This window comes from Macaca thibetana, chromosome 1, assembly GCF_024542745.1.
Source record: "Macaca thibetana thibetana isolate TM-01 chromosome 1, ASM2454274v1, whole genome shotgun sequence".
In the NCBI taxonomy this organism is placed as follows: domain Eukaryota; kingdom Metazoa; phylum Chordata; class Mammalia; order Primates; family Cercopithecidae; genus Macaca; species Macaca thibetana.
The window spans coordinates 188,444,866-188,470,669 of NC_065578.1; the positions used below are offsets into that span (position 1 = coordinate 188,444,866).

Here is a 25,804-nt window from a genome sequence, read left to right on the forward strand (position 1 = left end):
TGTGTGGGATTGTCTTGCAGGTAACAGGGAGCTGCAGTGTCCTCTGAGAAGTGATAAAATGAGGTTGGTTTTCCAGACAGACAACTCAAATGGTAGTATGCAGAGGAAACTAGAGGGGACAGAAACTAAAGCTGGAGAGACCAGTTATGAGACAGTTATAGCAATCCAGACAAGCAATGTCAGGAACCTGAAACTACAAATTCTGATGGCTCTAAGAAGATCCTACTATGTCAGACAATCTTCAAAATGTTTCCTTCAGAGAAGCGATGTCTGCCATCTGACTTCTTAAACAATGGCCATCCTAAAATTTGGTCAAAATTTAGGGATAAAAGTTTTTATGTAAATAATTCTAGAAAGTAAACTAAGTCCCTGTGTCCTATATAGTATTCAACATATATTGTTGCTTAAAATATTCTATTATAATACAGTATAGACTTTCTTCTGCCACTGGACATTGTACAAAGATATAACTTACTTGCACAATTCACTGCCTCTCTTTTAAGAAAAGAGAGGAATGAGGGAGGTTGTGGTCTGCATAAGATAGGATACAATATAAAGGCAGGATTTTAATAAAGTTAATGCAACAAGACCATACGAGAACAGGGTATATAAGGTAAATTAGAACTTCTAACAAGCTATCATGCATGCCAGAGAAAATTCCTTGCCAACCAAGTGGGCTGATAGAAGTGGAGGGTGGAGCTGTAAAAAAAAAAAAAAAATGGTTTTAGATCATCTGAGAGTTTAGGAGAAAATGGGCGATGTTGGGTATGCTGACAAAAATAGGAAACTGTCGTGTGTTATACGATATTGGAGGTATAGCTCAGAGCTGCCAGGCAAGATTCACGTTCAGAAGAGAATGTTTTCAGAGAAATTGAGAAGAAATGTGCACTCAGTTACTATGAGAACAACACTGTTGTGGGCCGAATTGTGTGTCCCCCAAATTAATATGTTGAAATCCTAACTCCCAGTACCTCTAGTATCTGTATTTGGAGATAAGTCCTTTAAAGAGACAATTAAGTTAAAATGGGTCCTTAGGGTGGGCTCTAATCCAATATGACTGGTGTCCTTATAAAAAGAGATTAGAGGCCGGGCGCGGTGGCTCAAGCCTGTAATCCCAGCACTTTGGGAGGCCGAGACGGGCGGATCACGAGGTCAGGAGATCCAGACCATCCTGGCTAACACGGTGAAACCTCCTCTCTACTAAAAATACAAAAAACTAGCCGGGCGAGGTGGCGGGCGCCTGTAGTCCCAGCTACTCGGGACGCTGAGGCAGGAGAATGGCGTAAACCCGGGAGGCGGAGCTTGCAGTGAGCTGAGATCTGGCCACTGCACTCCAGCCCCGGCGACAGAGCGAGACTCCGTCTCAAAAAAAAAAAAAAGAGAGATTAGAGCTGGGCAGAGTGGCACATGCCTATAGTCCTAGCTATGCAGTAGGGCTAAGCCATGAGGATCGTTTGAGCCCAGCAGTTCAAGATTGCAGTGAGCTATGATCACACCTGTGACTAGCCACTGCACTCCTTGGCAACACGGTGAGACCCCATCTCTTAAAAAAAAAAAAAAAAAAAAAGAGAGAGAGATATTAGGACACAGATAATATAGACAGAGGAATAATCATGTGAGGATACAATGAGATGGTGACCATCCCATGTGGAAGCCAAGAAGAGAGGCCTCAAAAGAAATCAACCCTGCCAACATCTTGATCTTGGACTTCTAACCTTCAGAACTGTGAAAAAGCAAATCCCTGTTGTTTAAGCCTCTCAGTCTGTGCATCCAACCAGCCTAAACACATATGAAGAAATGCTCATCATCACTAATCATCAGAGAAATGCAAATCAAAACCACAATGAGATACCATGTCACACCAGTCAGAATGGCTTTTGTTAAAATGTCAAAAATAACATGCTGGGGAGCCGCAGAGGAAAGGGAATGCTTATACATTGTTGGTGGGAATGTAAATTACTCTAGCCACTGTAGTGAACAGTTTAGAGATTTCTCAAAGAAGTAAATGTTGAATTACCATTTGAACCAGCAATCCTATTACTGGGTATACACCCAAAGGAAAATAAATTGTTCTACCAAAAAGACACATGTACCTGTATGTTCACTACAGAGCTATTCATAACAGCAAAGACTTAGAATCAAGCAGGTGACTATCAACAGTGGACTAGATAAAGAAAATGTGGTGGCCGGGGGTGGTGGCTCACGCCTGTAATCCTAGCACTTCGAGAGACCGAGGCAGGTGGATTGCCTGAGGTCGGGAGTTCGAGACCAGCCTGGCCAAATGGTGAAACCCCGTCTCTACTAATAATACAAAAATTAGCTGAGCATGGTGGCACACACCTGTAATCCCAGCTACTCAGGAGGCTGAGGCAGAAGAATCACTTGAACCCGAGAGGCATGAGCCAAGATCGCACCATTGCACTCCAGCCTGGGCAATGAGAGTGAAACTCTGTCTCCAAAAAATGAAAAATGAAAACGGAAATCACGTTTTCTGCAGCAACGTGGATGTAGCTGGAGGCCATTATCCTAAGCAAACTAATGCACAAACAAAAAACCAAATACTACATGTTTTACTTATAAGTGGGAGCTAAACATTGAGTACACACGGACATAGAGATGGGAACAACAGATACTCTGGACTACTTGAGGGAGGCGGGAAGTAGGCAAGAGTTGAAAAACTACTTATTGGGCACCACACTCACTATCTGGGTGAGAGATTCGTTTGTACTCTGAACCTCAGCATCCTGCAATATACTCACGTGACAAACCTGCACCTGTACCCTTGATTCTTTTTCTTTTATTTTTTTGAGATAGAGTTTTGCTCTGTTGCCCAGGCTGGAGAGCAGTGGCACCATCTCTAGTCACTGCAACCTCATGATTGTCCTGCCTCAGCCTCCCGAGTTGAGATTACAGCTGGGATTACAGGCATGAGCCACCACACCTGGCTAATTTTTTATCTTTAGAAGAGAAGGGGTTTTGCTATTTTGGCCAGGCTGGTCTCAAACTCCTGGTCTCAAGTGATCCACCACCTTGGTCCCCCAAAGCACTGGGATTACAGGTGTGAGCCACTGTGCCCGGCCATACCCTCAATTCTAAAATAAAAGTTGAGTAAAAAATCCTTCCAGTGTGTATTTATTTTGTTAGGGCATCCCTAGAAAATGAATGCAGATGTGAAACAGCAGACATGAGAAACAAACGAAAGTATGACCTCTTCAGGAATCAACTTTGTAAGAAACTTCAGCTAAAACTTTTCAGGATAAAACTAGCAAGACTTAGTAGGAAGTACAGTGACCCTATGGGTTAGGGATAACAGGGAATAAGGCAGTGCCTGGAAAGGCTAACACACTGATAAATCTGTTGAACCTGTGCCACAATGAATACATGATGCTTCTCCTAGCCTAAACTACTATCCGAACACTATGTTTTACCACCTCTTCATATCGTTTGTACTCCAAGATTCCCTCACATTATAAAAATCAAAAAAAGCAAAACCAATAATGAGTATTTAAAAGAAACTATATTAACCACATATACAGTAATGATTTGGGTAGGAAGTGCCTCAGGCTGAGAAAAAAGGCAAAAGGCAGATGTTCTAGATGAAAGAAATAGCTCTCTTCCTCTCACAGGCTGAACAAACAAAATCCCCAAGCCAGAGGGTTTGGCAATGAGAAAAGACTGCCCATTTAATCAAAACTATTAACTACAGCAAGGAATATAATTTCCTCCTTACTAGTTTGTTTGTCTTTTAGTGGAACTTCAGAAGGCTTGACAAACAACAGTTGGAGATATGTGAACAACATTTAAAATATTTCGCTTTTTTTGGTTGCTATGGTCATTTACATGTTGCTTCCACCATTTCAAAAAAAAAAATTTTTTTTAGGAACAGTAGGGGAGAGAGGAGAGAAAAAGGCCCAAGAGTAAAATAAGCAATTTCTCCGGAATATTAATTTGATTTAGATATTTGCAAGGTAAATGGATCTGAGTTGGAGAAATGAAAATATGAATAATTACTCAATAAATCTAATATAATTATATTTTATATTCCCCAGAGTAGAGGCATTGGTATCTGAAACAGTTGTGTTTTAAGTGTTTAGAATACTAAACCCTCAGGATCCAATGGCCCAGCCTTCCTAATGTAACCTATTTGAAACACCTAAGACATTTATTTCTTATTTATTTATTTATTTAGAGGCGGAGTCTTGCTCTGTTGCTCAGGCTGGAGTGCAGTGGCATGATCTCAGCTCACTGTAAACTCCTCTTCCTGGGTTCAAGTGACTCTTCTGCCTCAGCCTCCCAAATAGCTGGGATTATAGGCATGTGCCACCATGCCCAGCTAATTTTTGTACATATATATATATGTACAAAATATATATATACACACATACATATATATATGTACAAAATATATATATATATATTTTTTTTTGAGACGGAGTTTCACTATTTTGCCCAGGCTGGAGCAAAGTGGAACGACCTCGGCACACCGCAACCCCTGCCTTCCGGGTTCAAGAGATTCTCCTGCCTCAGCCTCCCTAGTAGCTGGCATTACAGGCACGTGACACCACACCCAGCTAATTTTTGTATTTTTAGTACAGACAGGGTTTCACCATGTTGGCCAGGCTGGGCTCGAACTCCTGACCTCAGGTGATCCACCCACCTCGGCTTCTCAAAGTGCTACGATTACAGGCGTGAGCCACTGCGCCTGGCCTAAATTTTGTATTTTTAGTAGAGACAGGGTTTCACCATGTTGGTTTCAAATTCCCAACCTCAAGTGATCGGCAAAGTATCCCAAAGTGTTGGGAGGCCAAGGCAAGTATTACAGGCATGAGACACTCTGCCCAGCCAATTCATAATTTATTTTTATGGATACATAATAATTGTACATATTTATGGGGTATATGTGATATTTTGCTCTATGAATGCAATGTATAATGATTACATCAGAGTACTTAGGATATTGATCACCTCAAACATGTATCAATTCTTTTTGTTGGGAACCTTTTGAATCTTCTATTTTGAAGTACACAATAAATTATTGTTAACTGTAGTCACCCTGATGTGCTATTGAATACTACAAGTTATTCCTTCTATCAAAGTGTATGTTTGTGTGCCCATTAACCAACCTCTCTTCATTTATTTTTATTGCTGCCTAAAAGAATGAAATTAAATTATTTCCAGTGAGAAGCAACAAGGGTACAGAGGAATGTTTTATTTTCTTCTGTAAATCAGATCCCCAAACACAAACTATGAAGCACACTTTAAATATAATCTTAATATGAATTCAAGTGATATTAAATAAATAATTCAAAGAAATGTGGAATCATGGTAAATGGTTGTGGGAAAATTATTGATTACTGCTGTTCCCAATCCCAACTCTGATAAATATAAATCACAACTACTGGATAAAAGGTATTTGGCAAAACACTTCAGAAAGGTAAACAAAATATGGAAACTCCTATTTAAGAGCATAATCATTAGGTTTTGATCCATTAGAAGACTGCTGGGAGTGAATCAGGTATAGGGAAAAAAGAATACTTAAACTTTTTGAAGAAAAAGAAACTACTAGGTGAGATAGCAATTCTGATGTTCTTTTTGTTGTTAATCATGCATGGAATGCACATAGTTCCAATTTTGGAACATCTATAAAGGCATAATGCTCTATTAATATGGTTTACTATTTCTTTTTCTAAGAAAAGAGTTGACCAAATATAAATCAATGTTTATATCCATTAGTTTATCCATCAAGTTAATTTTAAAATGTATGCATGGCTTTCTTTTTAATGAACTGCCAGAAAATGATTGGCAGAAGTAGGTATAGGGTAGAAATAAAATGGCAGAAGCAAATAAAGGAGACAAATGTGTTCTAGCTCAGGGGTCCCTACTACCAGGCAGCAGACCAGTACTGGTCATTAGGAACCGGGCCACACAGAAAGAGGTGCCTGGTGGGAGAGCAAGCATTACCACCTGAGCTCTGCCTCCTGTCTGATCAGCTCCTATGAGAATAGGAGCACGAACCCTATTGCGAACTGCAGATACAAGGGATCTAGGCTGCTCTCTTTAGGATAATCTAATGCTTTCCCCCTCCACTATGGAAAAATTGTCTTCCACGAAAATGATCCCTGGTGCCAAAAAGGTTGGAGACCACTGTTCTAGCTGATTAGGAAGGGCCACAAAAGCTGAGTTTTTTTAATGTGAAAGGTGCCTGATGCCTAAGCATCTGGAACTCTGACCTGTTTCCTCTGCCTGTTATCAACTGTTTCAGAACATGTCCAACATTAACATGTTCCCTGCTCACTGGGAATAAAACAATACCCCAATCTAAGGTGCACTGAGGACTATGAGTGTTAATAGAAGTCTCAAAGGCAAACAGTGGCAAATGCTTTGATATAGAAACTACTTAAATACCAGTTTGTGTTTTTTGAGACACAGTCTCGTTCTGTTGCCCAGGCTGGAGTGCAGCAGTGTAATCTCCGCTCACCACAACTTCTGCCTCCCGGGTTCAAGCGATTCTCCTCGTCAGCCTCTTGAGTAGCTGGGACTACAGGCATGCACCATCATGCCCAGCTAATTTTTGTATTTTTAGTAGAGACAGGGTTTCACTATGTTGGCCAGGCTGGTCTCCAACTCCTGACCTCGTGATCCACCCGCCTGGGCCTCCCAAAGTGCTGGGATTACAGGCGTGAGCCACTGCACCTGGCTTCATTATCAATTTGTTAATTATCACATCTCTGTATCCTATAACATGATAACATTTCTCCAGCAGAAGATTATGACACTTTAAACCTAACAACTCAAATGTGGTTGTCAATATATAGAAGTTTTTATAGAAAAGGAACACAAGATGTATTTTAATCAAAAATGAACCCTTTCAATGGTGTACATAAAAGCACACATTTTAGATTCAGGAAGTTGACAAAAACTTCTGTAGGACCTCAATGCTAATTCAAAGAAAGCTTCTATTTCAGAGAGTACATTCTTGTTCACATACAGCAACAACAGCCAGCAATAAATAGCAAACGGCATGAAGAAATTAGAGGTAAATTGCTTTTAATGCAATTGTTCTTTACAGTTTTGCTCTACTATGAAAGTTATTTTCAAAAACATTCAAATCCAGTTACGAATATGGAGGTCTTAGAAGAAAAAATATTAAATTCTAGATAAAGGAATCTACCACTGTCTCATTAAAAACATGATTTGTGAGGGGTACGATCAAATTGTATTTGCAACTTTGGGAAAGTAGAAAATAGTCCAGCACAATATATAGGTAATTGGGCTGGAGCAGAACTTAGAATTTTCTGAGGCAAGTAGGTGATAAGTAACATCTTATCATTGGCAGCCACCTCTCTAGCATGGGGTAGGAAGACAATTTTGGTGTGTGAGAAGATGCCAGGTCAGGATTCTGTTTTTAACCATGAGTGCCCTTCCTCATTCCCTCATTCCCTCATTCCGCCTACCTGCATTGCCTCTGCCATCTTTGTCTATTCCTCCTACAATGCATTTCCAACCCTTAAATCATGTGATCAGAGTAAAATGGTAGTGATGGTGGCAGAATTATTAGGACAAAGAGAAGCAAATCATAGGAGGTGGCTATGAATGCCAAAATAGTAATTGGCCTGTTTTTGCTGCCACTAATTAATCTGAGCTGATCACTGGAAATTATGAGCACAGGGCAGTTTTTTTTTGAGATGGAGTCTCACTCTGTAGCCCAGGCTGGAGTGCAGTGGTGCAATGTCAGTTCACTGCAACCTCCGCCTCCCAGGCTCCAGCAATTCCCATGCCTCAGCCTCCTGAGTAGCTAGGATTATAGGCACGTGCCACCATGCCTGGCAAATTTTTTGTATTTTAGTAGATATGGGGTTTCACCACGTTGGCCAGGCTGCTCTTGAACTCCTGAGCTCAGGTGATCTGCCCGCCTCGGCCTCCCAAAGTGCTAAGATTACAGGTGCGAGTCACCATTCAAGGCCCAGGGCAGTATTACTTTCTAATATCAGAAAGCTCTCTTATAAGAATTTTTGAGAAAAAGATGCTTTTTATCTTGGGTAACCACCAATAAGTGAATTAATCTCCTCTTCCACCATTTTTCCTGAGTCCAATAATTCTTTGCTCCCTTCTCCCAGGCCCTTTTCTTGCAGTCTTTCAGTCCCATCTATCTTCACTCTCTTTTCTATTAATTAGACTCCATTTCCCATCATGTCAACCACTCTCCTGCTACTAGCCTTATCTCCTCCTGTGGTGTACCAGTGTCAGCAACTACCAGCTCAAAAGTGACTCTTAAGATTCAGAAATTGAGTGGGGCAGTTAAGTCATTGGTAGCTTGAAATTTGGCCATGGTGGGTATTCATACCATGGAAATGGGCAAATGCTACAAATCAGGGATACCTCTTTCTCTACTCCCTCTTACTCCCCAACCCAAGATACAGTTTACTAGCACAGCACTGCCCTGGCCCCATGTCCTTCCTTTGTCTCATGTTGGCAAACCTCAACTGCGGTTAAAATAATTGTCTGTCTTCTTCATATATACATTTGGACACTGAATGTTTCTAGAGAAAATTACAAAACACTGCAGATTTTTGCCACTATGAACTCATAGTCTACAACAATACAGACTAGCTGTTCTTTTGAGTTTTTCCAGTCTAAAAGCTCTTCCATATTTCTCAAAGCTGTCACTTTACTGCATTCCCTTCATTCTAGATCCTGTTTAACAGAAATAATAGAAAACTTCAAATGAAATATCCTCAATTTCTTCCTCACCAAACTACAAATTCACCATTTTCCCCATCCTTCCCTTGCCTATTCCCTCCAGCTTGCAATGAAAGAAAGGCCCATTCTTTTGAGATTAATCCCTTACCTCTTCAGAGTCCTTTTTCTGTTAACATATTTCCCTTTCTTTATGTAATCTTTAACTTTGCTCTTTCTGTGGGCTTTTCCTTCTTATTGGTAGATGAAGTGGTTTGGTCCTTGGATATCAACCGTCATCATTCTCTGAACTATAGTCACATTGGCCTTCTCCTAGTTTCTACAACTTACTATATTCTCTCCCTCTTCACAGGATTTGCATATGCTGCTTTTCAGTCTGGAATACCTTGTAATCTCAGTTCAAGAATGCATTCCCTAGATCATTGAGTCAAAGTCAGGTTCCTTTGCTCTTTGCTCTCGTATATCTTTATATATCTCTTCTGAACATTTATCTCACTCTGTAAGTATACATTTATTAAGGTGATTAAATTAACACTGTGAATTCCATGAGCTCTGAGAGCATGTGCTTTTGCTCAATCTCATATTTCTGGGGTCTATCTGGTACAATGCCTGGCATATAGTAGGTGCTCAAAGAAGAAATTAAGATTCATTGGACATTTTTTAGCATTAAAGACTCATCTTTCCCATCCTCTAAAAATCCATCTTGGTCTCAATATCCTCTTATATCTCTCTCCTGTACTTACTCATCTGTCTCTCTCTCTCTCTCTCTCTCTCTCTCTCATACTTACTCTCAGGCTTGCTATCTCTCTCTCTTTTTTTTTTTAGAGACAGGCAGGGTCTTGCTTTGTCACCTGGGCTGGAGTGCAATGACACAGTCATAGCTCACCGCAGCCTCCAACTCCTGGGCTCAAGCCATCCTCCCACCTCAGCCACTCAAGTTGCTAGGACTCCAGGCATGTGCCACCATGCCCAGATAATTTTGGGGGGTATTTTTGAGACAGGTCTCACTCTGTCACCCAGACTGGAGTGCAGTGGCATGATCTTAGCTCACTACAACCCACATCTCCCAAGCTCAAAAAATCCTCCCATCTCAGCCTCCTAAGTAGCCGAAACTACAGACACATGTCACCATGCCTGGCTAATTTTTCTTTTTTTTTTCTGGTAGAGATGGGGTTTCGCCATGTTGCCCAGGCTGGTCTTAAACTCCTGGGCTCAAGTGGTCCACCTGTCTCAGCCTCCCAAAGTGCTGGGATTACAGGTGTGAGCCACTGCGCCTGGCCTTTTAAAATATTTTGTAGAGATGGGGTCTCACTTTGTTGACCAGGCTGCTCTCAAACTCCTGACTTCAAGTGATCCTCCTTCCTCGGCCTACCAAAGTGTTGGGATTACAGGTGTGAGCCACTATGCCCAGTCCAATTACTGGTTATCTCTTCCATTTTCCATCCTCTCCCCATACTAACCTTAGAAAAACAGTCTCATCTTCATTTCTCCATTTACTAACCTGCTATTTATTCCTTGAATCATTGGCTTTTATTTGTCATAACTTCACTGAAACTACTTCCATTAAGACCATTGAGGATCTCTTTTCATTAAATATTGCACAATAGCCACTTTCTACTTCTCAGTACCTTATACATGACCTCTAGGTACCACCGGCACTTGTTCAACTCCTTCCTTCTTGAAAACAAACACCTTTTCCCTTAGTGTTCACATTCATACTCTTCTGGGTTTCTTCCTGCCTTCTTAGTCTCACCAGCTTCTATTCCCTTTTCTGTATTTTACATGTGAATGCATCTATCCTCCAACCTTCTCTCTGCTCATTGTATATACTCCTCTATGAGAATTCACCCACTCCCATGGTTTCAATGCTGATGACTCTGAAATGTCTACTCTTAGCTCAGATCTCACTTCAGTATCCACCTGCCTATTAGATATTTATAGCTACTTGGATATGAGTTGTGGATATGTACCACAAACTTAACATATTCAAAATTTAACTCATTATCTTTAGTGCTTATAATTTGTTCTCTTGTTTGTTTCCTTTCTCAGTGTGATTTCCACCAAGTTGCTTAAGTAAGAATCCTAAGTGCTATCACTGGCTCTCTTTATCTGCCCTGATGCTCACATCTAATCACTAAAATCTGTTAATTTTATGTCTTGAATGTCTCTGGAATTCATCCATTATTTCTTCAGCCCATTGCAAAAACTCTGGTCTCTTCTCACCTAGATGACTGCAACAGCTCCTGAAATGGTCTGTCACCTATATTGAATCTTAACCCTTTCAATCCATTCCCACACAGCAACCAGAATGACCTTCCTAACAATAACCTGATAATTTATGTCTCTTATTTTAAATCCTTCAGTGCTTGTCACTCCCCTCAGGATAAAATCCAAATTGTTTACCATGGTTTAGAAGGCTCTGCACAAGCTGGCTGGCTCCTGCTTACCTCTTTAGTCTTTTCTCTATCTATTCCCCTAACTCCCTCTCCCTCCTTGCATCCTACTCTCCAGTCATGACCTACATTCAGGTCTTGGGCAACTCCATATTTTTTTACCTATGGGCTTCTGCATATTCTCTGCATGAAACATCCTTCTCCCTGCCTTGGTACACTCCTTAACTCCTAATAATCTTTCAGGTTTCATTTTAACTGTTACTTCCTCTGAAAAGTCCTCTTGGCATAGTTCCTGGGACACAACAGGCACTCAATAAATAACTTTTCTTTCCTAATTTTCTTCTTTTAGGTTAATGTCAGATTTTGCATTTTAATTTTGCTCAAATTATTTTTACTAATAAAATACAAGTGAAATAAGCTAACATATTTTAAAATGCTCTATTATAAAGCTCTACCAACAGAAAATTTGGGATGATTGTGCTTAAGAACTTTGCTACTAGTGAAGTCCATTGTAAATATGGTACTTGGAACATTATTCCAAATAAAAATCAACTTTAAAAATAAAAAAGACTGGACTGAGTGCAGTGGCTCATGCCTGTAATCCGAGCACTTTGGGAGGCCAAGGTGGGTGGATCACGAGGTCAGGAGATTGAGACTATCCTGGCCAACACAGTGAAACCCCATCTCTACTAAAACACAAAAAGTTAGCCAGGCATGATGGCATGCACCTGTAGTCCCAGCTACTCGGGAGGCTGGGCAGGGGAATCGCTTGAACTGGGGAGGTGAAGGTTGTAGTGAGCAGAGATCGTGCCATTGCACTCTAGCCTGGTGACACAGCAAGACTCCGTCTCAAAAAAAAAAAGACTTGTTTCTTAACCTTCGGAGAATAATTTTCAGGAAAAGTTTGCATGGCCATAGAGCTAAGCTACATATGCATCTATCTGAGCTGTAAGGAGGCATAAAATACTGAATCACAAACAACCATCAAATACCTGACAGTTTCTGACCAACAGGAATGGTAATTTCATCAATTCAACCTCATACAATATAAATGGTATTGAATAAAAATATGTAGAAAACAGGTAATCAGATCAAGAATTATGAAGATTATGTGTATATGCACTTAATAAAGCTATGTATTATGAGGCCTGGTGCGGTGGTTCACGCCTGTAATCCCAACACTTTGGGAGGCCAAGGAGGGCGGATCACCAGAGGTCGGGAGTATGAGACCAGCCTGACCAACATGGAAAAACCCCATCTCTACTAAAAATACAACATTATCCAGGCGTGGTGGCACATGCCTGTAATCCCAGCTACTCGGGAAGCTGAAGCAGGAGAATCACTTGAACCCATGAGGCGGAGGTTGCAACGAGCCGAGATGGCGCCATTGCATTACAGCCTGGGCAACAAGAGCGAAACTCCGTCTCAAAAAAAAAAAAAAAAAAAAAAAAAAAAAAGGCTGTATATTATGTTACCAAGAAAAACAAAATGCTCATACGTTCATACAAAGAAATTCAAATTTCTGGTAATTCAGAGTCTCTGAAGCCAAAACCCAAATTTAAGAAGCTCTACAATGATAGAATTTTTAACTATAAGGCAAAAATCAAATTATGATATTTAATACAAACTGACTCCCTGGGAAAGTACAGGATATTCATATTAGGCACTTTAAGCATCTTTTATTTAGGTCTTGATTTCAATATTGAAAGTAACCAAATGACTATTCAAAGTAAAGCCTGATGGGTCAATATGTTTTCTGATTTTAGCCTAGTTGAAACCATAGGAACAGAAGGGTATTAGAATAACCTGGAATCACATTAGTTAAATTACCAGTTTAGAAGCTATTGAAAATGTTCCTGATACTTAATGTCATGCAAGTTTTAGAAAAATAAAATTATTTATCCAATCTAATGTGCTTTATTAACAAATCTTGTTGGTACATTCACAGAAATAAACCACATACAGAGCTAACAAGTTATTTTTTGCTTGCAACTGCTGCACTATTTTAAAGTCAGTTTCAGTTTCACTGAAATCACTGGTTACAGTTCCTTAAAATTAAAGGAAAGTGATTATTTTGGGGAGTAATTCAATGGGAACATGTCCATTCAAAAAAGATACAACTATATATAACACCAACTTTGCAAACAATTTTAAAATTTTAAAAACGTGATTACTTTTGGCAGAAATTCTATCTTTAATCTTATAACAGGCTATGGATAAGGAGTTTCTTGCCTATTCCATGCCTGCAGTCACCTTTGTCCATGAATGCTTTGTCTAACACATAAGTCTCAGTCTGTAAGTCCATCATCTCCTAAAAGTTCCAACTGCCAGCACAAGCTGCTGTAATGATGGCATGATGACTCACATCCTTATCCACACATGCACTTCCATTATTTATTGTAACACCTCATCGTCTACAGCCTCTCATGGGTTGTGGTAGATCAGAATGGGGAACGGGGAGGTGGTAGGAATGGTGGGACAGGTCTTGGTGTTTTTTCAAAGCTACAAGCTATTGTAAAATCGATTTAGTGGGTTGTGGTCAGCCTTTTGGTATGGGGATTTTCTTGGGATCTGGGGAGAAGTTTAAAATAGAATAGAATACAATACAATAGGCTGGGCAATGGTGGCTCACACCTGTAATCCCAGCACATTGGGAGGCTGAGGTGATGGATTACTTGGGGTCAGGAGTTCGAGACCAGCCTGGCCGACATGGTGAAACCCTGTCTCTACTAAAAATACAAATATAGCCGGGTGTGGTGGCATATGCCTGCAGTCCCAGCTACTCGGGAGGCTGAGGCAGAAGAATTGCTTGAACCTGGGAGGTTGCAGTGAGCAGAGATTGCGCCACTGCACTCCAGCCTGGGCAACAGAATGAGACTCCATCTCGAAAAAAAAAAAAGGAAATACAATATAATAGAACAAAAACCATCAGAGTGCCTCAGTGTAAGGGTAAGTATCTCTTCAGTTATGTTTGTATATAAGTACGTACATAGAGTCACGGTCTTGACATAAAAGCAACCAAAATCTAGGTCTTGGTTTAAAGACAATTTTAGACCTTTGGATTGGAGACCCACATTCTAGTCCCAGCACAATTCCAGCCCAATACTGGACTACTCTTGTCTTCCTTCTTTCAGTTTCACCTCATATCTGCCTCACAATCATTCACTCTACAATTGTATGTTATAAATGAAATGGTGTCCTGTGGATACCGTCTTAAATACCCAAGAAAAAGGCATTCTCCTTAGATAATGCAAAGAAAACCCTACAAAAAAAACTATTAAAACATAGTAAATTATTAAACATTTTAAATTATTGAAACCATATTAAAAGCTTTAAAAATATTCATATTTCCCTACTCATGTCCAAAAACATTTATTCTGGTTGTACCCAGCACTTCCCTTCCAGGAACAGTCCATTTGGATTATATTTTGAACTTGTTTTCTAACATTTTATGCTTCTCCATCTCTCAGATCCCATGTTTCTGGACTGATAATAACTAGCCACCTCCAGGAACTTCATAAATTATGTTGGAGAAAAAATTTTTCCCTATACATTTCATGTTTTTCAATTGTTTTCCTGGTTTTTTTTTTTTTTTTTTTTTTTTTTTTTTTTTTTTTGTCCTCAGTGACTTGCCAATGCTCTGAGATTTCCCTTAAAAACCTTTAACTTTTCACCTTACCTATACCTCTTATTTCTCCACTCTTATATTCTTAGAAATAAATATTTTATTTTAAAGGATGCCTACAGCATTGACCCAATTTACAATACTTCTCTCTGGCATCTCCAAAACAATCAGTTGGCTGAAGCCTACCTTTCAAATTCACCACCCACAAAATTCAGTCAAAGGCATCATGCCCACTAGAACATACTTTCTTTTTTTTATTTTTTTTTGAGATGGAGTCTCGCTCTGTCGCCCAGACTGGAGCACAGTGGCCGGATCTCAGCTCACTGCAAGCTCCGCCTCCCGGGTTCATGCCATTCTCCTGCCTCAGCCTCCTGAGTAGCGGGGACTACAGGTGCCCGCCACCTCGCCCGGCTAATTTTTTGTATTTTTAGTAGAGACGGGGTTTCACCAGGATAGTCTCGATCTCCTGACCTCATGATCCGCCCGTCTCGGCCTCCCAAAGTGCTGGGATTACAGGCTTGAGCCACCGCACCCAGCCTAGAATATACTTTCAAAGTTACAAATAAATGTGGTTTAGACTTTGGCCAAATAAAACAACCAGTCGTGAAGGCTTTCAAGAGTTTTCATTTCAGAATGAAAACTTCAGAAATCCATCTTTCTTACGATAGCTTTGGAAAATGATCTCTTTGAATATAAAGCTCACTTGAAAGACAAAATAATTTTTTTCTGCCCAGTTACTTACTTTCAGTGTTGAACTGTACTTTTTAACATTTATAATTTGCTTTAAATTCAAAATAATTGTGTTACACAAAAAAATGTTACAGTGGCTCTGGTGCCTAAAAGAAGTCTGGTCAAAGTACCTTTGAAGTAATATGCTTAATACACTGATGGTGACTCTTATCTCCTAGTTGCGTAGTTCAAAATTTGTGCAATCATTTTAACTCTTCTTTTCTTCTCACACTCACATTTAATATATCATGAAATCTTTTTGGTTCTCTTTCAAAAATACCCAGGTTCCAACCATCTCCATCTCCACTCCATCTCCATCTCTGTCTCCACTGTTAACACCCTGGTTCAGTCTATCATCTCTCAAGAGGATTACTCCAAAATCTCCTGTCTGATGTCCCTACCTCTCTTACCTTCCTACAGTTGTTTTTAACAAAATAGCCATTGTGATCCTTTAAAAATCTCAGACAGATCATATCACTGCTCCACTAAAAACCCTGCAAGAGCTCCCTGCTTCGCTCAAAGTAAAGCCTAAATGCTTACAATGGTCTACATTTTCTGGCTCTTTGTGAGCATTCCTACTACTCCCATTTCACTGACTTCACTCCAGCTGCACTGACCTTGCTGTTCCTCAAGCCCACCCAGGCATGAGACAGTCTCTGGGCCTTTCAACTGGCTGTTGCCTCTGCCTAGAAAGCTTTTCCCCGGGACATCTCCATGACTAATCTTTCATCTCCTTTGTTGACTCAGTGAGGTCCATGCTGACTATCTAAAAACAATCATAACCTTTGCTCCCCCACCAATCCAATTTCCCTTTATCTTCTCCTACTCTTTTTTTTTTCACAGCTGTTTATCACCTTCTAACATGTTAAATAAATAATACATTTATTATGTTGCTTATTTTCTGTTTCCTTCTGCAAGAATGTAAAGTCCCTAAGACCAGGATCTCTGTTTGTTTAGGAAAACAATTTATATTTATGTTATGGTTGGGTAAAAAGATACCTTGGCATATTGTAGAGGTATAAGAATTAGCATCAGTAAATTGGTTCCAAATATTCTAAGAATGCTCTCTCACCTTAATACTACAACTTTCTGGAAAGAGTTTTCAATTTCAAATTGATTTATAAAATGTGTTTAGTTTTATCAGACATGTGACAATGTATCCAGAGATATTTGGCAGGTGTGGGATGGGAATGGGCAGATCAAGACTCAAATTTTCCAAGTCCCTTAGAGAAATGAAAGCATTGCCTAAGAAATCTTTTCTTGCTTTGTCCTAATTAATCTTAAAACAGATGGCAAAAGCTAAATACTAAGTCTGCTTCCATGGAAACCACTATCACAGCAGCCCACTCTAGAGCCCCACCTATGAGATAAATGTTTGTCTTCCTATTGTTATAATCTAAGCCTGCCAACTTTCACTCTAAGTCCTACTAGAAAGTACAGCTACTATACACATATTAGCCTGGCAAACACATCTGGGAGAAACCAGTTCATACACAATCTAACCTTAAACATAATCAAACCTTGCAACATATAAAAATTTTTTTACATAATTTGCTGTATTATTCCGAACTCATATTTTACCTTTATTATATAAAAACTCATGTGTCTTACTTTAATATTGCAAGCCTGCTCCATCAGTCTTCTTGCATTTTCCTCTGCCCTGTATCTCTTTGGAAGCTGAACTCTAAAGAACTTTAAAGCACCTTCAAAATCAGCCTGCAGAAGGTCTTCCTTTGAAGTCTGCAAAATAATAATCAAGAATCATCATTACATTTCATCCTGCTTTGAGGACAAATATATTTCAAAAATAATTTATATTTTCTTGAATATACTTTTATAGTTAAGATCTAAGTTAATTCAAACATTTTAAGAAGATATTTCTAACATTTCAATATTTAGATGATACTGCTATCAGCTGAAATAAATCACCATAAATCATAGAAGCAATCTAAGAGTTAATTAACAAACTAACATACTGAATTTATATTAGCTGAAAATTAGAATGATGGTTTCTGGCAAAGCTTACCATGTTATAGTTCTGAGAAAAGAATAAATCTAAAAAAGGAAAAGAAACTGAACTCAAGGACTAATCTGTGACTTCAGCTCAATGAACATTTTAAGGATATTATTAAAAAGCTGGCTGAAGACATAGAAAATATAATCAAAATACATCAGAATTACACAATAAACACCTAATGGGAAGATGGCTTTTCAACTAATGACAGCAGCAGTTCAAGTGAAAAGAATAGGAAATTGATCCCATACCTTGAAGAAGGCTACGAAAAAGTAAATGAAACAAAACACCTAACTACTGAACTCTTATGAAAACTATTGTTTACCAAATTTACTACTTCAAAAAATAAAAAAACACTTGGAAATAAATATATCTGTGTGCAGAAAAAAGACTAAAAAGAAAACAAAATGTTTATCTGTAAAGTGGAATCATGGGTTACCATTTATTTTTACTTTTCTTGAGACAGGGTCTCCTTCTGTTGCCCAGGTGGGAGTGCATAGTGCAATCATGGCTCCCTGCAACCTCAACCTCCCAGGCTCAAGTGATCCTCCCGCCTCAGCCTCCTGAGTAGATGGAACTACAGGCACACACCACCACACCTAGCTACTTGTAATTTTTTTTTTTTATAGAGATGGGGGTCTCACTCTGTTTCCCAAGCTGATAACTCCTGGCCTCAGGGTATCTTCCCACCTCAGCCTCCCAAAGTGCTGGGATTACAGGCGTGGGTCACTGCACCCTGCAGGTTATTTTTTTCATTATATTTTGTTATACTTTCTGTATAACGCTTTTATAATAAGAAAGACAATAAATATTTTAATAAACAGCTATAAACAACTTTCACAAACACTGTGATACATATAGATTTAGGAAGATCAGTATATAGAAGCCAAAAACAAATTAGATGTTTTACAGTTAGTAATTAATAGTCAAAAACTTCAACAATTAAAAAAAGCACCCAGAAATCACATAACTATATGCTATGTCAAAATATTACTTTATTTAAATTTAAATGTAAAGCTGATTAAAGACTGCACTGAAAAAGTAGGCAGCAGGCCAGAGAAATTCCTGCTTGTAACAGGGTCTCAGTTTTCGTCATCACCACCCTGGTCCAAGTCATTATCATGACTAGCAAGACATGTAGTCCAATCTTAGCAACATCTTGTAATCTACATTTTGGCTCCAATATAAGATCTGAGTGAGACCTTCTCTGAGCACTTAAATTCTTCCTCCCAGCCCATTCCCCACTAATTCACTTTCCAGTTTTACATCTGTTCCCCTTCTTCCCCTCTCTGTCTGTCTTTTTCACTGCTATATCCACAGCAACAAGAACAACGACCAGAATATAGGAGGCACTCAATTAAAATTTGTAACAGAATAAATGAATGAAATCTACTTTCATCTCTCTTTTGCTATACAGTTTGCTTCCCTTTTCCCCTGCCCTTTAAACAGAAATGTGAAAGAAAAGAACATATTCACACCAGACAGTTTCACAAAAGTCCACAAATTAGTAATCAAACAATGGAGCTAGGCTAACAGTAGTAATGAAAAAACAAAAAACTCCAGTATATCTCAGATTTCTCTTTCTTCATAAATATACAGATGCGATAGCAACAAGTAGTGGAGAATGCTTAGCATGCTCTCAACTCACCTTAACTTAGTTGGAAAAGGCAGTTACTGGAAACAACTTCAGTCTGAAGAGAGCCTTTCTAACTAAAATACCAATTGCTGAATTATGGGGGAAAGCATCCAGCTACCAATTCTACCAGACATACCACACATCCCTAGCCTTCCTTTTTCATATATAATACCAGTGCTGATGATTAGCTCTCTGGTAATGGTTTGGACAATTCCAGACAAACTGCTTCCAGGGTTTGTAGAGAAACAGGATTAACCCTTTCTTCACTACTGAAAGTCCTCTGAAGGCACCTCTTCTATTTTTAGTGCAATTAACCTCTAGTTACCTGGAAACAGATGCCCCAAAATGGTGATGGGCAATCTCTTCTCTGCAGACAGTAGCACAGTTATCTAAATTTTCTAATATTGCCAAGGCCTAATTTCAAATCCAGCCTTTTAGCACACACAAAGGCAGATAGATAGGGATCAAGAATGAGGAATCCTATGTTCTCACACACTGGACCTCTGGTCAAGCAGGGATGGCCATGCAGGCAGAGATGCTGCTTGTGAGAGGCTAATAGTCTCAGGGAGGGTACAGCAATGAGGTTCCCACCAGGGTGGGGCTGAAGCCCAACTCAGCTTGAGTCTCTGGACACAAGAAGCCAGAGTTCCCTGTGGCTGTCCTTTCCTAGACATTGCTGGTGTTGATATTCCTGCATATCACATGGATCGCCCAGCTCAGTTAAGCTCAAGAAGAGAGATCTGGCAACCATGGGGCAGGGAGGCTCAAGTACACAAAGGTGTGAAAACTGCATCTTATTCAATTTGCTAACCTCGGCCTCTGGAGTACTTGACACATTAAAGGTACTCAAGGTTGCAAAGAATGTAATAAATTCATTTTAATTTCAATTTTGGCAAACTTGCAGTGCTATGTAAGTTTTCCCATTTTAAAAATGGGAATATCTTTAATCACAAGTATTTGAGAATGAGGCCATGCTTGGTGGCTCACACTCGTAATCCCAGCACTTTGGGAGGCTGAGGCAGGTGGATCACTTGAGGTCAGGGGTTCGAGATCAGCCTGACCAATACAGTGAAACTCCATCTCTACTAAAAATATAAAACAAAATTAGCCAGGCGTGGTGGCTCATGCCTGTAATCCCAGCTATCTGGGAGGCTGAGGCAGGAGAATCACTTGAACCCAAGAGGTGGAGGTTGCAGAGAGCCGAGATTGCGCCATTGCATTCCAGCCTGGGCAACAAGAGTGAAACTGTCTCAAACACACACACACACACACACACACACACACACACACACACACACACAAAAGTACTTGAGAATGAAATAATTTAAGGCATAAGAACGCATCTTTTGAGCTCCAAAAGAAATATAAGGGGTGATAGTATCTGTGTTGCTCAAACATGCTCAAAAATAGATATCTTAGTGGCTAAAAGCATTACCTTGCTCTCACTGATTTTTTGTTTGTTTGTTTGTTTTTTGTTTTTTGAGACAGGGCCTCGATTTGTTGCCCAGGCTGGAGTACAGTGGTGCAATATAGCTCACTGCAGCCTCAAACTCCTGAGCTCAAGAGACCTTCCTGCCTTAGGCTCCTGAGTAGCTAGGACTACATGCGTGTGCCACCATGCCAGCTATGTATTAATATATATTTTTTTGGCTGGGCGCAGTGGCTCATGCCTGTAATCCCAGGACTTTGGGAGGCTGAGATGGGCGGATCACGATGTCAGGAGATCAAGACCATCCTGGCTAACACAGTGAAACCCCATCTCTACTAAAAATACAAAAAAAAAAATTAGCCAAGTATGGTGGCAGGCACCTGTAGTCCCAGCTACTCGGGAGGCTGAGACAGAATGGCATGATCCCAGGAGGTGGAGCGTGCAGCGAGCCGAGATCACACCATGGCACTCCAGCCTGGACGATAGAGCGAGACTCCATCTCAAAAAGAAAAAAAAATAATTTTTTTTTGGTTGTTGTTTTGTTTTGTTTTTGGTAGAGATGGGGGTCTCGCTATGTTGCACAGGCTGATCTCAAACTCCTGGCCTTAAGCAGTCCTCCCACCTAGGCCTCCCAAAGTGTTGGGAATACAGATGTGAACCGCTGTGCCTGGCCTCATTGATATTTTTAATTCCATAAAGTGGGCAGTCTAAATTGCAAGAACTTATATTCTTCTTATGCGCTACAATACACCTAATTTCATTGTGAATGAAAACAAAAACGCCAGTAAGCAAAAAACACATAAAACAAAAACCTTGCTTGCCAGTATTCTAGAAGACAACCTGTAGTTAGTCCTACTTTGATTCTAATGGGTTTTTTCCTCCAATTTTCTATCTTTGAGAGACTTCCATAATCATTAAGTATCACCTCAAATGCCTTTGTAATGCCATAAGCAGATTATAAGCTTACAGAGATAACTCTCCATTTGCTGACAACTGTATCTAAAAGGTTTTTCCCTCTACAATCCAGGGACAGACACTTCTTGTTCTGCAAAGATGTGGATGTTTCACTAAGAACTTATCAAAAGTCGTTTGGCTTTTTTTTTTTTAAAGAATACTTTTTCAATCATAAATCGTACATATGTATGTGTATTGTCCACATGGTGGGGTCACGCAATTTTTCTTGATTACATATTCATGGCCCAAAATAAAAATTTTTTTAAAAGCCTAACATAAGGTCTGACTACAGAGATAAACATAATTAATATTTTATTACATTATTTATAGTCCTTTCCCCCATCATTACATACATATCTTACACATATTTAACAAAATTTGAATCATCCTGTACATATTATTTTGTTAAATATATGTGCTTTACAGACCGGGTACAGTGGCTCACACCTGTAATCCCAGCATTTTGGGAGGCCAAGGCGGATGGATCACTTTGAGGTCAGGAGTTCGAGACCAGCCTGATCAACATGGTGAAGCCCTATATCTACTAAAAATACAAAAATTAGCTGGGCGTGATGGCACGTGCCTGTAATCCCAGCTACTCTGGAGGCTGAGGCAGGAGGATTGCTTGAACCCAGGACATGGAGGCTGCAGTGAGCTGATATTGCACCACTGCACTCCGGCCTAGGTGACAGAGTGAGACTCTGTCTCAAAATAAATAAATAAATAAGCTTTATGAATGTCAAGCATTAATGTAATGTTGTTAGTCTAAAATATAAGTAGCAGTGCTGTTTATGAAAATAAAACATGGCTTCAACCAGGGTTCCAGAACCAGTTCTCACCATCCTAGTACTACTATCTCACCATCCTAGTACTAATTATTGTTATTATTGTTGTTACTCTTTTAGAGACAGGGTCTTGCTCTGTCATCCAGTCTGGAGTGCAGTAACACAATCAGAGCTCACTAGAGCCTCAAACTCCTGGGCTTAAGCAATCCTCCTGCATCAGCCTTCCTAGCAGCTTGGACTGCAGGCATGCGCCACCACACCTGGCAAATTTGTTTTTTTTTTTGTTTGCTTGTCTGTTTTACAGATGGGGTCTTGCTATGTTGCCCAGACTGGTTTTTAACTCCTGGTCTCAAGCCATTCTCCTGCCTCAGCCTTCCTAGTAGCTATGATTACAGGAGTGAGTTACCACGCCTGCACACATACTAATTATTAATGAGCTGGCTATGCAGATAATTAGTGCTTATAATTGAGTTTATAATTGTAGGAATACTAAGCCCTTACCCTGACAATGAAGAGGCTTAACGCATGATCTTGTGATCATAAGATCTATGCTTTAAAAATGTACCCCTAAAAGGCAAACTAATACTTCGAAAGCCAAACCAAGTACTCAAAATAGGTTGTGCTGGCTTCTGGTTTACAATTATACATCTGTGCTCACTGTACAAAATCCTTTCAGGCTAGAAAAACTGACTTAAACTGGAAAGGCTGTTCTTCAACTGGGAAATTCTTAGAGCTTTTCTATTTTGCTTTCAGAACAATGGCGAGGGAAGAGTAAAATAATGAAAACGCAACTCCTTTCCCAACATTAGTTAAGTAATGTTAGCCAGAAGATAATATGAATAGGATTTAGACAATTTGAATAAGCAAAGGCATGTTTTCTTCCCTTGGAAATAAAGAAAATAACTCTACCAGCTTTTACATAAGAACTAACAGGCCGGGTGCGGTGGCTCACACCTATAATCCCAGCACTTTGGGAATCCGAGGAGAGTGAATCACTTGAGGTCAGGTGTTTGAAACCAGCCTGATCAACATGGCAAAAACCCCATCTCTACTGATAATATAAAAATTAGCTGGGCGTGGTGGCACATGCTTGTAGTCCCAGCTACTTGGGAGGCTGAGGCAGGAGAATTGCACGAACCCAGGAGGTGGAGGCTGCAGTGAGCCGATATCACACCACTGCACTTCAGCCTGGGCAACAGAGTGAGACTTTGGCTCCAAAAATAAAATAAAATAAAGTAAGAACTAATAAAGGATAACTTTTTGAAATTAGTGGCTCTACTAAACAACCATCTTTTTGCTCCCTGAGCTTTCTGACAAATCCTTTTAAATAATATGAACCATGTTTACCAATTACATTTCAAAGGTGACATTACTTCTTTCTTCATTTGAATAGAACTATATAAAAAGATAAAAGTAAAGTCATTTAAACAAGTCCTACTTCTTTTTCCTTTCAAGTAGGTAGGAAGAAATACCCAGAGGGAAAGGTAAGTAGAATGTTAATGTAAGTATCCTTTGCACTTACCCCAGTGATATGAATTAAGCAAATTGCCTGGCACACAATAGATATCGACATAAATTTGTTCCATGAATTTATTAAGGCTCCACTTAAAGCATATCCAGTATTCAAAAGTCAAGATGTATAAAATGGAAATTATGGAATATATTTAGGACTTATTTTTATATAAAAATTGATTTTTAGATTTTTTGGGGGTATCAGAAGTATACATGGCAACTTCTGCATTTGGGTTTTTAACTTCTGTTATAAGTTGTAATCTCTCTTTAAAGAGCAATCCTTGCAGTTGTTAACAACAGAGGTAAAAGGGGAAGACATAATTCTCCTCTGCTCTTTCATCCTTCCTTAAAATTAATGTTTTAAGAAAGTCCACAAAGTTAAAAACAAACAAGATTGCGATGCAATTTATCAGCATAAGAAATCTGATCAAAACAAAACCTTAAAATGGCTACTAAAAGGGACAGCTAGATTATTTGCGTATGTATAATCAACCCTCCTTCGATTCACTGTGGAAAATGAGTAGCTGTATTCAAACTCTAGCTAACACTAATTTTAACATATAATGGTCTGATAACTTCTTATGGCATGTAAGTAGCAAAAATTAAAAATCCAGAGGGAGGCCGGGCATGGTGGCTCACACCTATAATCCCAACACTTTGGAAGGCCAAGCTGGAGAGACCGCTTGAGCTCAGGAGTTTTAGAGCAGCCTTGGCAAGAATTTCCCAGGTGAAGAACAGCCTTTCAAGTTTTGTAGAGATGAGATGAAACCTCATCTCTACAAAAAATACAAAAATTAGCCAGGCATGGTGGGGGGCGCCTGTAGTCCCAGCTACTCAGGAGGCTGAGGTGGGAGGATTGCCTGAGACTGGGAGGTGGGGCTTGCAGTGAGCCAAAAATCACACCACTGCACTCCAGCCTGGGTGACTGAGACCCTATCTCAAACAAAAAAAAAAAAAGAAAAAAAAAAATCCAGAGGGAAAAGGGGAGATTCTGAACACGAGTAAAGTCAAAGTTTCTCCTCCTTCTCCAAATATCACACACTTACAGAGTATGGACTCTGGCCACATGCCACTGCTGATACCATTTTCAATGTGTTTTTCCCACTGAAAAATTCAGTGCAAGAGTATCACATTTTAAGGTGATATTTATTTATTTATTTATTTATTTATTTATTTATTTATTTTGAGACGGAATCTCATTCTGTCACCCAGATTGGAGTGCAGTGGTGAAATCTCGGCTTACTGCAACTTCAGCCTTCTAGGTTCAAGTGATTCTCTTGCCTCAGCCTCCCAGAGTAGCTGTGATTACAGGCGCCCACCCCCACACCTGACTAATTTTTGTATTTTTAGGAGATGGGGTTTTGTCATGTTGGCCAGGCTGGTCTTGAACTCCTGACCTCAGGTGATCCGCCCACCTCAGCCTCCCAAAAAGTGCTGGGATTACAGGAGTGAGGCATTGCGCCTGGCCTGATTTTTTTTTTTTGAAAGAGGTAAGGTGGGTGGAAATAGTTCCACTGTTTGAGTATTAGCTCCAGATGCTTCTATTCCAAACTTCTCTCTATTCTTGAATAAATCTTTCTTTAAGGGCCTCTAATAAGCAGCAGATTCTAGGTTTGATTCTTTTAGGGGACTATTTGAAAAAAAAAAATTCTAACTGTGATTCTATTTCTTATCTTCACTATCTTTACCCTAAATGGCTTGTTTTTCCTTTAGTTACGGTATCTAACAGAATTTTTATTCAGGTAAAAATTTCTGGAGCTCTGAGAATCATTTGAAAGTATAGGCTTTAGAAAAGGGAAATACCACTTAGCTGATGTCTAGGATATTTGCATCTCCTGTTTCAGTATTTTAATTTCACAAAAAAAAATAAAAAAAAAAAACATATTTGGTGAATCTACGTACAGAATTTAGGCCTTGTGGTAATATCTAAAATGAGATGCTTATACCTGATTAATTAAAGGAAAATTGTCCTTTACTGGGTGTACCTTTGAAGGGTAACAAGCAAAAATTCCAAATGTGCATCCTCTATT

General features: G+C 39.5%; 2 protein-coding genes across 11 annotated transcripts in view; both read right to left on the reverse strand.

The window, feature by feature from the left end:
* CACYBP (calcyclin binding protein) overlaps window positions 1-25,804 on the reverse strand; it is a 753,822-nt gene that overhangs the window by 183,058 nt on the left and 544,960 nt on the right. The gene's annotated exons all lie outside the window — the stretch shown is intronic.
* The window catches only part of RABGAP1L (RAB GTPase activating protein 1 like), a 790,617-nt gene that overhangs the window by 167,092 nt on the left and 597,721 nt on the right, over window positions 1-25,804 (reverse strand). For all 8 annotated transcript variants that reach the window (XM_050767055.1, XM_050767059.1, XM_050767046.1 and 5 more), the window contains one exon: window positions 17,056-17,184. In XM_050767055.1, the coding sequence (XP_050623012.1) occupies window positions 17,056-17,184 (129 nt within the window). The remainder of the gene's footprint in view (window positions 1-17,055; window positions 17,185-25,804) is intronic.